Consider the following 13,439-nt stretch of genomic DNA (forward strand, 5'->3'; position numbering starts at 1 on the left):
GAGCTGTCTTCGAGGCTAATCTCTCTCCTGCTCTCTGAGAAATAGTGTGTCCCTTCCGTCACCATCACATGTCTTATTGAGGTCTATAGCTGAGCACAGTATAACGTCAACCTGTACTCATTCAGTGATTCTAAAGGAGACAAGGAGTAAAAAGAGCCCATAAATAGTTTGAATTGTCACGGTTCTGGTTACGGTGTGTTAGAAGTCCTCTGGGAAACCTGCCAAGCTGAGGTTGTAGTAGTCTGATTGATCGAGACAATAATCATAGCTGCCCTGGACTCCTGCCTGACACTCGGACCACAAACCTGTCTGGTTCCTTCAGGCATCACCATTTGTTTTACCGGAATATGTTATTTTGTTCATGAAAAGATTCAGATTTGAAAGTCCAAGATTGTTGACTTTACTTTCAAAGCCACAGATTGTTTAAGATGCTCATCGATTGGCTTTGGTTGTGCAGTGACACATTTGTCCAGTAGAGTTTCTATAACCTGGCCAGGCATCTCTATATAGTATGTGTGGATTTATTTGTGTCACCATGGCAGTGAGTCAACCTAGAGTCGCTCAATTAGCTCCGGTAAAGCAGGGTGCTGTGTTGTGCGCAATAAAGCTTTGATGAGCACTTGTCCTTCAGCTCCATGCTCAGCTCATGGCCATTAAGTGGTCAAAGTGGGCTTTCTGTGAGATGGCCACGCAAGGATTAACGGACCAACTGAGGTTCCATTGATTTTAGGCTCAGCCCTGTGACCCTGCATCATCACGAGCCTTTCAGGGCTTTCGTCGTTTTTCTATCAGCAGTAGGTAGCATGCTTAATGAAAGGTTTTTGGAAGCAATGTTCTATTTGTCTTCTGCCTAGTAAGGAAGGAAGAACTCCGCACACTTGTATGTCTTTATGATGGCAAACTCATGTACTATGATCACAACAGCTAGCATGGTATAGTCACTCAGCAAAGAATGGGACGGGCAACATGGAGTGGAGCCGTCAGCACAGGGAGACTGGTGGTCCAGTCAGGGTACTGTAGCATAGGTCCAGGCAAGGGGTTCATTCAGTAAAGGTACAGTCACCTTCTGATACAGGGAATGTTTTTGTGGGTTTCCCATTTTGTTTAACTAAAGAACCATCTGCAACCATCTGGTGTGTCTGGTTTTTATTGGGGATTATGTCAAAAATGTGTTTGTTTTTTTTCACCTCTCCTCTCTAGTGAGGCAGCACCAACGTGCAAAGGAACCTATGCAGAGGAAGGAGAAGCAGGTCTTGCTATGTGCCAGGTCAAAGCGAATCCACGCAGCTCGAGTCTGTTTATCACCAACAAGGTGGACAGAGTGGAGTAAGAAAATGATACTGACTGAACATCCTAATTAGATAGCTGCTAGTTCCATGTTCATGTGTCAGACTGGGGGAGGAGCTGCTGGCTAATGGAGCTTCACACAGACCACTCACAGCAGAAACTTTTCCAAACTTTCCCAAGTTTTATCATGTTACATCGCAAACTTTGATCTATTTTATTAGACTTTAAGGTGAGCGTACCACCTAATTGTGAGGTAGAAGAAAAATGATATTAGATGTGTTAAAAATAAAATGCCCTCTGCTTTAAATAAACCTGATGCTGCCGTCAGAAGTCACCAAAACAAGTCAATCTGAATTTATAAGGACAAAAAAATTACACACAGGTGTTCTGTCAAGGCTCCAGAGGTTTGTTAGAGAACACACAGAACCAGGACTGAGCAACACATCAAGTAGGTCTGACATCAAGAAAAATCCTTTATTTGTTCCCCAATGGGCAATTTAAAATCAAGAAAATTAAGAAGAGTGAAAAAAAAAGGTTAAATCATTTTGGGTTTAATGAAATTCAAATAAGTCCAATATAAACAGAGTAATGTTCTCCAGGACAGTGAGGACAACCTGTACCTTGGTGACACCAAACACTGCACAGACATATGGACCACACACCCAATTCAGATGTCCATCTATAAGATGAGGGACACTCATCTGAAGACAGCAAAGTTCCTATTGTGGCCGGAGAAGAAAGATGTTTTGAAAGAGTAAAAGAAGCATCTTTGTTAAACTGGAAAACCTTCAGGGAACAGAGGAGGAGGTTTCCACACCAGCACTGTGCTGGGATCCCTCCTCCTCACAATGGTTGATTCCCAACATCACGCAATGACCAGGATGATCTGCCCTTTAACAATGCAGATTACCACCAATGACGACCATTAACAGTGAACCAGTACAGTACTGGGATCCCACCAGTTAGTTTAGAACTGAAGAAGCTTCTTGGATCAGAGGTGAAATGTCTTTGAAAACTAAAGTTCCGTTGAATTTTCTTGTTGCAAGATTTGACCTGGTTGAGGGAAAACATTCATCAACAAGGTCAAGGAATGTTTAAAAAGTGTGCAAATTCTGTAGAAACTACACGGCTGTAGTTTGCACTTGTATTTGTAGTTTGTGCAATTGCACATCATGCAATTACAAGGGTCAAAGGAGATGTTTGGAAGATTAATCACAGTTTGGTAGAATATTTTCTTGTGCACGAGTTTGATGTTTCCACTCCATCAGATGTGCCTGACAGATGGGAGCAGGAAAGAGCAGCAGTCTATCTCCTTCATAGGTGGAGATACTTCCTCCAGGTAACAGCCCAGGACAGAGAGGTCAGGAGGTGGGTCTGCTGAAACCCGCGCCTCTGCTGAAACCCGCGCCACTCACCTGCATCCCATCCCCGATGAGGCTGAGAATGCAGTCATCAGCGAAAAAAAGACAATTAGGAAATCTTGATTGTGCTCTTGCAATAGTTGTCTGAATCAGGTCACAAGCAGTTTTGGCATATGCAGGTGATGGGAACAATAGTGGCAATGGCCAGAGTGAACTCTTGGGACAGATAGTGAGGTCTCAGACCAACCACAAGTTCAGCCACAGCAACTCTGCAATAAATCAAGAACCATTATTTCCAAAATTAGCAGAGCATGAGTTTAGCAATATATAAGCAGGCTCTGTGTCAATATATTCATTCAATGATAATAGTCTGCTTTAGGGAATGAATAGCAGACCCCAAACCCCACTCCCACCCCCCACAAGGATCGAAGAAACAGGGCCCACAGGAGGATGATGGGGAGGTGATGAGACTGAGCTCCAACGCACAGAGCAGCACGAGGCAGAGCAGCAGGAGTAGCAAGCATCAAGTGCAGTAGTAGCAGAGCAATTGAGGTGATCAGAAAAAATGGAGGGCATTCCATACAGTACCTGCCCTAGTCAGGAGAGGGGGGTCATGTGACGGATTGGCTGACCCAAAATCGCACTTCGAGTCTTCTGCCTGAACTAGGCTTTTAGCTGCTGACAGTGCTCCATCTTGTCGCATACAGAGCAGACATTCCCCACAGTAACAGATGGAAGAGCCGGTTGGTGAGTTTCCTTAAAGCTCTCTCTGCCTCCTCCTCCTCAGACCTCTCATTCAGTCTCACTCCGACAGCTGTAGGAAAAACAGTTAAATCCTGAAGTGGTTGTTGGGAGAAGACCAGAGCTGCTGGTTCTCACTGCCCCCTGTGGAGAGGTCCTGCTAGGATCGGGAATACCAAATCAAACAAAATTAACGATAGACTACTAGATTGGACAAAAAGACTTCACAGTACTGATTCAGGGGGCCTGAGTATATATGCATAGCCACAAGTCTCAGACTTTTATCTGTAAAACAGCTAGAACACACATAGAATTTTCCTACCACATCACAATTATGAGCTACTTTTTGTTGATCTGTCACCTAAAATCCCAATTAAATACATTGACGTTTGTGCTTGTAACATGATGACGTGTGGGAAAGTTCAGCCCACGTGAACACTCCTCGCTATGGAAGGGAGGTAGACCACTGGTGGCACAAACTTCCTCAATAAGCCAGGATGAACGTTGTTGGTTTGGTAGACCTCCACAATGAAAGACATCACAAGGTCACGGCACCAATTTGAAAGATTCCCAAACTTCAGAAGGACTTGAAGGAAGCAGGCTTGACGGTCAATTAGTGAACAAAAGCAATGGCACAAAACGGCCACAAACGTTGTAGAAAAAAAATACAACTGGAGACATTCACAAGACATTTTTTATACATAACAGCAGCATCAGCAATTTGATGGACTCCCGTGTATCTGTGTGCTCACAGTGAACCTGTTTTTATGTTACGCAGGTTTAACACAGACCTCCGTGGCACTACGGCGTGGATGATGACACTGTGTCCTGCCCATTATGAATAAAAGGGACAGATTCATTCACTGTAAAATGCAGGAGTGTGTCCTTTTATGTGGGCAACGCTAATCGCATGCTAATCACATCAGAAAACATCAGAAAAACTATAAAATGAGTCATTTAAACACATGAAAGTTGTGAATTTTCCCATTTTTAACAGGGGATTATGATGGTAGGGAATTTAGCTTTACAGCATAAATATGATTCATCAGCTTTAAACCAAATGATCCCTGCTTGTCAAACACGACACTTTTAATTTGTTTCCTGATAACATGCATCTGCATTTTAATTAAATCCTGAGAAAATTAAAAATTCTTTATCAACACGAGCAGTAAGTGAGAGTTCAGAAAATGAAAATCACATAATTGAGTCCTTTCTTGTTGAATGTCGATGATTTGGGGAGCTCGGGGATTGTTATCTTTGAAAATGTCCCCTCACAGTGTTTGCAAATCTCCCACTGAGCTCGCGAATGAGGCGAGATTCTTCTCCCTCATTAAAACTAAAACATTACCAGTGAGGGGTTGAGGCTTGGATACACAGACTTGAATGTTTGGTTTGGTTTTTACATCAAATCCCTGGTTTTAATAATGCTATCTAGATTAGAGCCACGGCTGGACAGCATGTGAGCACGTTCACTTGTCTGCTGCTTTGGCTCCTCTCCATACAGATATTTCCAGAGGCTGAGAGAGGAGGCACACACGTGACTCAACTCTGGCTGAAACACATTGCTCAGCAAGGTGGTTATAATTGAGATGCTAATCAATAAGCTGATCAGTGTCTCCTGGTCAGGTAGTCAACCATGTTACCATTCTTGATTGTTTTTGTTTTTAGCAACGCCCTCTGATTGGTTGTAACTATTTATTGCGGTATTGGGGGGATGGGGGGGTGGGGTTAAAGACAGTAGGGGGCCCCGATGAGCAAAGTTGTCCAACTTAAAGCTAAATTTAATCCTCTTGATGTGCATCATGTTTATTTTTATCTTCTACTGTCAAATAAAATTAGTGCGTCAATCAACTTAGTGATTCTCTCACCAATCCCAACAGTGTGTGCTTTTCCACGTGTGTTGACCAGGAACATTGATCACGGATTGGTCCGGCACTATCAAGAACTTCTCCACCTGTAGTTTTAATGCAAGAAAGTTGAGGAAAGTCCATGTAAAACCTATTTCACCCAACTAGCACCTGCTTAGCTGTATTTATATTGTTTTGTTACAGCAACTGAAGAATTCTCAACTTCAGACATTCAGATGGGCAGAGCTCCCTCTGATACTTGAATTTCCTCATCCAGCATAGTCCGAGTTTTTCCATTGATCCTGTGTACATCCCAGAGTTAGAGAATGAACGTTCCAATTTTTAAAAAAACGCTGGCGGCGACGGACTTGATCCCATGTTTCTAAAAGCATCGGATCTCCTACCGTCCACCGCAGGCACCCATTTGTTTTGGACTAGAATTGACCAAGCCTTCATCCATCTTTGGCTCATCTGTGACTGGAACAGCCTCCAAAATGCTCTTCTGAAGTGCAAACAGATCATTGCGGATTGTTGCTCCTGCTAATTCCATCTGTGTACACATACACCTAAAATATCTGTTTACATTTTGCCTCTTGGTGTGGTCACATTATCATCTTAATTCTGCAACACTTTACCAGGATAAATACAGAATAGATAAAGAATAAAAAGCTGGATGAGATGATTCAGGTACAGATGCTGATCTCAGAGTGATGGAGTGGCTCCACATCATTAACGCCCACAGCCATTTATAATAATGACACCTGCTTCAGCCAAGGAAAAGGGCTTCACTGCTGTTCAGATTCCTCTCATTGTCTCAGAATTCTGCCAATCCTAAACTCATTCCTACACATTCTATCTCATCATCATGACCAGTGCTTGTATGAAATTTTCAAAGTTAGAACAGTGGTGGTATTTTACACCACTGCAGATTTTGAGATAAAGTCTTATGAGATTAATTCTGTTTTTTTTAATTACACTCATTTTAAATCGCTTCAACTCCGAGCCACTCATTTCAGTCCTATTCTTCACTAGATTTTTGTACTGAGTAAAAGGAGAGCAGCTTTTCTTGTTCAGCAGCACCAGTAATGTGATATTAATAACGTTCGTTTTAATGCACAAAACACAATGACCTTCATAGCCAGTGCACTCTAGAAATCTGGCAACAACCAATCACCTTTCAGAGGGGTCTTTTTTGGGATAGCAGCTGGGTAAGGTATAACAGCATTTAGCTGTCTACAGACAGTCACAGGGTTTGAGGATGGAAAGAGACTGAAATTATATTGATTCGGAAAGATGTTTCTGCTCATGCATGTGCTGTTGTTCATAATGGGGATGTTTTTCAGCTACCCAGGCCAGTCCATCAGAAGTGCAAGATATTTTTCAGGAGACGTCCTCCAACATCTTCCAGATCAACAGTAACGGTAAAGAATTATCAGTAATTCAGTTATCAGAAAGATGTTTTACACACATGCAGAAAAACAATTGCCAACTAAAATGATTTCACAGATTCTGCACAAGATTTTGATTATTATAAAGGAGCTTTTTATGGAGATTGTGAATATTTTTGTAGGAAATGGGTTAAAAGAAATTAGCTGTTAGCCTTGTTCTGTTAGTCTTTGCTCTGTGCAGCGATAATTTGATTAATCTAGTTCAGTTGGTGTTGAATTTTGTTTCAATTAAAGACAAAAATAAATACATGAAAACTCTACATCTGCCCCTCTAGTTGTCACATTAGAGAAGAATCTTCAGTCTTTGGGAACGTCCAGAGATACAGCAGAGCTCCGTCAGAGTCTGTGAGTATTGCAAATACTAATAATTAAAATATGATTCCTCATTATGAAGATGCTGTTTGTTTGTGATGAAACTGTTGAGTGTGACAGTCATTCGTAAGGAAAAGAATGCAACAGCTTCGTTCTTTACAATGTGGTTACAAAAATTTTTTGTCCAGATGTGGTTTTCCACATCATAAACCAAACTTTCAGTGTGTTTTTGTTAGCATAGCATTGACTTTCAAATCCAGATACCAGTCAGGGTTGCCAGGAGTTAGCCCAAAGAGTTTCGATGAGATTTGGGTGGAGTTTTTAGAGTTTGTATTGTAACACAAAATCATTTCAGTTGTATCTTTATATGTTTATACAAGCAAAATACCATCATTTTTTTATTGGTGCTTAATTTAGCACACGTGTTTTTGGTGAACTCCAAATGATATTGGAGTTATGTCTGGTAAGTTATTCTACATCTTCACAAGCAGTGATAAGAGCTGGTTGAGTAGTCCTGTAAGTTCATACCAGTGACCATATCCCATCCTACAAATCCCAAAACAAATTAAAAACAATCTTTTCTCCAACTGAAAGAGAATCCTGGCTCAGATTATAACAGCCTAGCTAGCTCAGCAGGCACCAGCGTAGATGCAGACATGGACATTGGAGATGGACATTGTCATGAAGACTGATGAGGTGTTAAACAGGAAAAGGATGAAAAGGTTGTGGGGGGCACAGTTAACTCAGAAAGACAGAAATGATGTTCTGCCAAAACAAGTCACTCTACTCACCATCAAAATCACTTATTTTGAAAGTCGCACTCGTCAGCCCGACCTACAACTGGTAAATGTGCTGGAGAAGAGAAAGAACAGACACTAGCTTTCCTGGAGAAGCGACCGCCTGAAGCACTAAGACCTACAACCCTCCCAACACCGCTTCACATTCCAAGTGCACCCAGAATGACTGCACAGCCTCATTGGTCCACCAGATGAGACTCATCGCTGAAAAGTTTTTACACTTCAAAGATAAACTATGTGACACGAGCAGCTCAAGTAGGCTGATGTGTCGGTGAAGAAATCATGTTCTTCTCAGATCTATCAGCAGTGCACACACAATGGATTTTTATGATAGACTTTAGGTTTTATGTTCACTATTATGTACTCCACACATATCCACAGAGATAAAAATACACACAGATAATCATGCACACAGAACCCCCCGCACTAGTTGTCCCGCATGAGACATAAAGCATGGAAGAAGTCACACTAGGGGGGTCAACCACACAGGAACAGGTCACAATCCACAAGAGCACAGAGCGCCCCCACAGAGATCACCCTGACTCGGGTAGACAGGTGATTTGACACCAAGGTGCAGAGCTTCCTACGCACCCAAGCTGGAGCTTTTTTAATGAGACCGCATCCCCATCAGTTTACAGGAGACAACTCAGAATCTTCTTGTCTTGAGCCTCTTTTAAAAGAAATCAAGTGTCACAAAAATGAGGCACAAGGACTTGACCCAAAATACAGACGGGAGGCAGAAACCCCAAAGAGAAAAGTTTATTTACAATATTTACAACTGTGCAAAGTGCCAGAGTGAAACAAAACCCAACAAGAAGCAATGCTCTCAACAGTGGGACGGGGAGACCTCGGAAGGAGAGAAAAAACACAAAGGTTAGTAAAACAAGAGCAGAAAAGTTGCAGCATCTCTAAACACTCAGTTACCAACATCAAGGACAAAACAATCTGACACAAAGCTGGTGTTGGCTGCTTAAAAGGATTCCCAATCAAGCTGATTAGTCACAAGTGAGGCAGCAGCCAACACCTGGGAAACAGGTCAACCACTCCCCCTAATGTAAACAAATAACAATTACAACAGAGACAGGAAACAGAATCCTGACATCAAGAGTTCCTGCAGCCCTGAGGTTCTCCTGTAGACTGTTCCACAGGATGTCACCTCCATGTTTGTGTGAGTTTTAGAACAGACTTGTGATGCCGTTAAAAGTCCAGGGTCAGAGGAACTCTGGGTCCATGAGGGTTGGTAAGCTAAAGTAGATCAGATTTATGACTGCTGTAATGTCCTCCCATCATCTATTGTTAGCGTAGCTGTGAAAGCTGATGCCACATCTACTAATAGTATCCCCAAGAGAAATTATGTAAAGGTTAAAAAGAATTGGGCCTAAAATTGACCCTTGAGGAACTCCAAAGTTTGTCTCATTTATCTTGAGGAATCACAATCACCACATTAGTATGGCTGCTGTTATGGTTTTAACAGGACCCGAAAGCAGGCAAGAATGCAGTGATGAAAAGTCCAAAAATAGGTTTTATTTAACCAACACAAAAACGGCAGTCCTCCTGGACTGCAGGGAAGCACAAGTTTGGTGCGCATAGAGAGCTCCAGCGCAGAGCCAACACAGGAGTCGGGTTCTGCTCATTTCAGAAGTCCAGCCGGACGGCATGAAGACCTCAAACGGGCAGGGGAACACACCAAAGACAAAAGACCAAAATCCCCAAAATATTCCAAATCCAACAAAGTCACCAAAAACACCAAACACACCAAAATACTCCAACACTGGTAGGCAGGAGTTTAGTCCTCAAATAGGCTGCTAGATCGCTGAATGACTGCAGGTGCGTCAGCCTGTGGCAGGAGCATGGCTCCACCATGCCCCCTGCAGGAAAAACCAAACAACCCGGAGTTCTGGACCCCAACAGCTGCTGCACCAATCTGCCTGTCAATCTCACCAACCCGATTCCTTCTTTAGCTTGACAGTACCCCTTTTTAACAGTGTCTACCCATGAGTTTGGCGATTGCAGCCACAACAGCACCAAAGACCTTTTGGCCACAGCTCTGACGAGCCAGATTAACAATAGAAATGGAAAACATGGCCCACTCACGCTGACATGCTGCATTCTGGCCTTGTCCCTGGCTGCGGCTGCAATGTGCTGGAGGGCGCTTTGTACTGAATATAGAGGACAGCCTTTTGACAGGAGACCGGGAAAGATCTCGACGCAATGGACTCCAATAGCACTGTGTGTAAATCTCTACCAAGACGTGGCCGAAAGTGTTTGAGATGTCCTTATCCCCCTGGTGTCTTGCAGTCTAAGGACGTATTGTCCTGAGCTGAGGGAGGCCCTCCAGGATTTCTTCACAATTCTCCAGGCTGCAGTGCTCTGCTTCAAAGAGATTGCCATAGAAACCCCTGGTGTTTGCTCTCATTTCCTCTGGTCTTGTTATTACAATGCCATCCAAAAGTTGAAGGCAAATCATGTGTTTGGTTGAACAAAAAGGTCCTCGGAGCATCCTTTTCCTCCAGGTGGATCTGAACAGTGCTCCCTTCACTCTCTCCCTCAGGACAGTGCTCATTATGCTCTTCTCCTGGAGCCCCTCCTGGAGCTCTTCTCCTGGAACTCTTCTCCTGGGGGTCACTCTCCATGTGTATGCCTACCTCAATATCCTTGATGTTACCATTACTCGACCATTACTTTCAGCTTAGTTGTGGAGCTGGAGGTGTACTGCTGACAGATGACCTGGATCGGTACCTTCTGCACATCCCAGCAGAGCTTCAGGTCACCAAATTCATGTCATGTTGTTCTTAAGTCTCCACCTCTGCCAGAAGCTTAAAGATCTCACAGAATGTGTTCTCCTGGAGAAGCTTGTTGGTAAAACACCAGTGAGACCAAACACTAACACCCAGTGAAACTATTATTCTACAGTGACTAAATGATGATCTGTGGAATTAGCTGGAGATATTCTACACTGAAGAACAAACTCAGCAGTTGCAATGCAGACACAGATCACAAGGTCATGAGGGAGGCTGGACTGGGTCAGTCATGCCGTTGAGAGCTCTTCCACACTTGAAGGTTTTGGAACATGGAGTTGATCCATTCACCAAGCCGTTAACCTCCTCCAGTGTCCTGATGTTGTGGAAGGGCAAATGTTTGCATCAGATGTTAAAAGTAATAATCTCACTTTTCCTTGTATTTAGGATAAGATGAACCTTGGTGCAGTGATTCAATTGCACTCAAAAGTGTAGGCAGATGTCCCTTTGGATCCCACTGATGGGCAGATGGATAAAGGAGGAGAAGAAAGGGAAATTGGGGAGGGAAAAGGACAGATAGAGGAGAACAACAGAAGAACTGTTCTCAGGCAGGATATAGGAGGTTTTCTGGTATTCTTCATGATTTTTAGTATTCAGTTTTGGCTGGAATTTCTTCCAACCTGATTGTGAACAGCTCAACAGTCAGTTTAGTTGCTGTCTTTCAGTCAGTGCTGTCCAAAAGTCCATCTGTCCAACATTCCTTTGCAGGCACTTGCTGCAACAGTCAACCAACAAAATCATCACATGCTCGAGTCAGCTCATCAAACAGCTCTCGGATATGGTCAGCAGCTCTTCGCGGGTATGTTCTGCTTCCAAGCTCCTTTGACTTACCATCATCTGACACATTGAACTCTGTTGTTTCCACATTCAAACACTTCTGACTGAATCTTGTTTTGCAGCAAGATCGTCTTCGTCTGAGCAGACTGAAGACTGAACTGTCAGAGTCTGTGCAGCATTATGGTGACCTGCAGAAGGTAGCACAATGCAAATACTCAATTCCTTCTTTGTTAAGAGATGGGGCATCTGCTTCAAGCTCTTCATGAACACTGAAAAGACAACATAAAAAGCCTCAGGTTGACTCTTTCTGATTACTCTCTTCCAGAAAATCGCCGAGCGCTCCAGGGCCTTGTTACCTTCAGCACAGACAGACAACAGGAAGGTGAGCTAATAAAGCCACTTCCTTTTTTTTTTTTTTTTACAGCATTTAATGAGACAGATACATTTCAATTTGCCTCTATAGTAAAGAAAAAAGTGGGAGGTATACAGGTGCATCTCAAAAAAGAGAATATCATCAAAAACTGATTTATTTCATTAATTCAATTTCAAAAGTGAAATTTCTATATTTGATAGATTCTTCACATACAGACTGGCATATTTCAAGTGTTATTTCTGTAAATCCAAGATTTTAAAAAATCCAAGATTCAATGTCTCAGACAATAATCTGAAAAGCTTCAACATGCTGGTGTTAGCTTATGGCCCAAACAGCAGCAAAGATTTCCTCAGCCTTTAAAGCTGGAGGGGCTCAAAACACATTCAATTTAATACACAGGAGACTCACCAGGACTGGACCTCAGCTGTAGTCAGAGCTTCAAGAGACAAAGAAAGAGTTTAGAGCACTTAATGCTTCCTTCTGCCCACCAGCCTTTTGGCGATGCTGGTTTTCATTCTTCAGCAGGACTGAACACCTGCCCCCAGGACCAGTACTTGCTGTAAGGACCATTCTACCATCATACCATAAATGGTCTCACCAACCCTCCCCCTCTGATCCAGCAATTGGTAATGCAAGAGGTCTCGGGTTAAAATCCAGATGTACCCCCATTTGTGACAAACCTGGACGTTTGCAACAAAAGGAGAGAGGCTCACACTTCTAAAGTCTCCACCAATTCATCCAAAGATTCCTGCTCCATTGGGGAATAGAGAGCAAAGTTCCAGGTCAGCAGTCATTAAGAGTTTAACCACACCGCCTCTCAGGTGCAGCAATGTACGTTCTGACGATTTACTGACATCTGGTAGTTTGAGGAAATTAAACAACTGCCAAACACAAAATGTTGAGAGCAGAGACAGAGGAAAGAGGCCAACATAGCTGTCAGTCATAATCATCAAAATACAACGAAAACACACACTTGAGATGCAGCAGTCTGTGCGTCAGGATTCCAGAAGATGATTTTCACTTTTTTCATTCTTTTACTGAAATCAATCAATCAATTTTTGCTATTTAGAAATCTGTTGAGATGCATATTTAATAAGGAGAAAAGAAAAAGAGGTATACATTAGTTTCGGCGATAGACTGGGACACATGGATGACATCAGGCCAGCTAGCAGCAGAGCTTTAGCGTGTTCCCCCGATTGCCCATCAGCCCTATCGAAGCACAGCGTTGAGTAATGGGTGAAGATGGAGCAGAAGAGGTTGTAGGAGTAACAGGTCTGTTATTTCTGATCTAAAGGAAGTGGGAGACGTTTGGAATTTCATTTATTTGCATTTAAGTAGATCAATACCAGAAGGACTGCTGCCATCCTCCCACATTCACGTATCAAACTTCTCTGTGCTAACTTTTCCACAGAGGGTCGGAAATTTGGTGCTGCGCTGATGTACGTGGAGGAGTGACAGCACTGTTGTGAGGGTTGGCGAGCGGGAGTGAGTCACGCTGTGGCCGGCAGATAGAACGCTGTGACTCAGCCTGGTTCGCTCCTTGTGCTCTGACCCACGCCGACTCCTGTAACGTCGATTTTCTGTGCAGCGAGCCACACAAAGCAGGAATATATTAGCGATGTAAAAACAGGGTTGAAGGAGGCTTTTGTCTCTTTGGATCTGTGCTAACGTATGCACATGTACAGACTTTTTATGGAT

The 13,439-nt window shown here is 43.0% G+C and overlaps 1 protein-coding gene across 6 annotated transcripts in view; it reads left to right on the forward strand.

Annotated features, from left to right (window-relative positions):
• The window catches only part of tsnare1 (T-SNARE Domain Containing 1), a 99,934-nt gene that overhangs the window by 16,228 nt on the left and 70,267 nt on the right, over window positions 1-13,439 (forward strand). For all 6 annotated transcript variants that reach the window (XM_029839162.1, XM_011605177.2, XM_029839164.1 and 3 more), the window contains exons 3-7: window positions 6,580-6,657; window positions 6,960-7,029; window positions 11,300-11,390; window positions 11,491-11,565; window positions 11,694-11,750. In XM_029839162.1, the coding sequence (XP_029695022.1) occupies window positions 6,580-6,657; window positions 6,960-7,029; window positions 11,300-11,390; window positions 11,491-11,565; window positions 11,694-11,750 (371 nt within the window). The remainder of the gene's footprint in view (window positions 1-6,579; window positions 6,658-6,959; window positions 7,030-11,299; window positions 11,391-11,490; window positions 11,566-11,693; window positions 11,751-13,439) is intronic.

This window comes from Takifugu rubripes, chromosome 7 (assembly GCF_901000725.2).
Source record: "Takifugu rubripes chromosome 7, fTakRub1.2, whole genome shotgun sequence".
Classification (NCBI taxonomy): domain Eukaryota; kingdom Metazoa; phylum Chordata; class Actinopteri; order Tetraodontiformes; family Tetraodontidae; genus Takifugu; species Takifugu rubripes.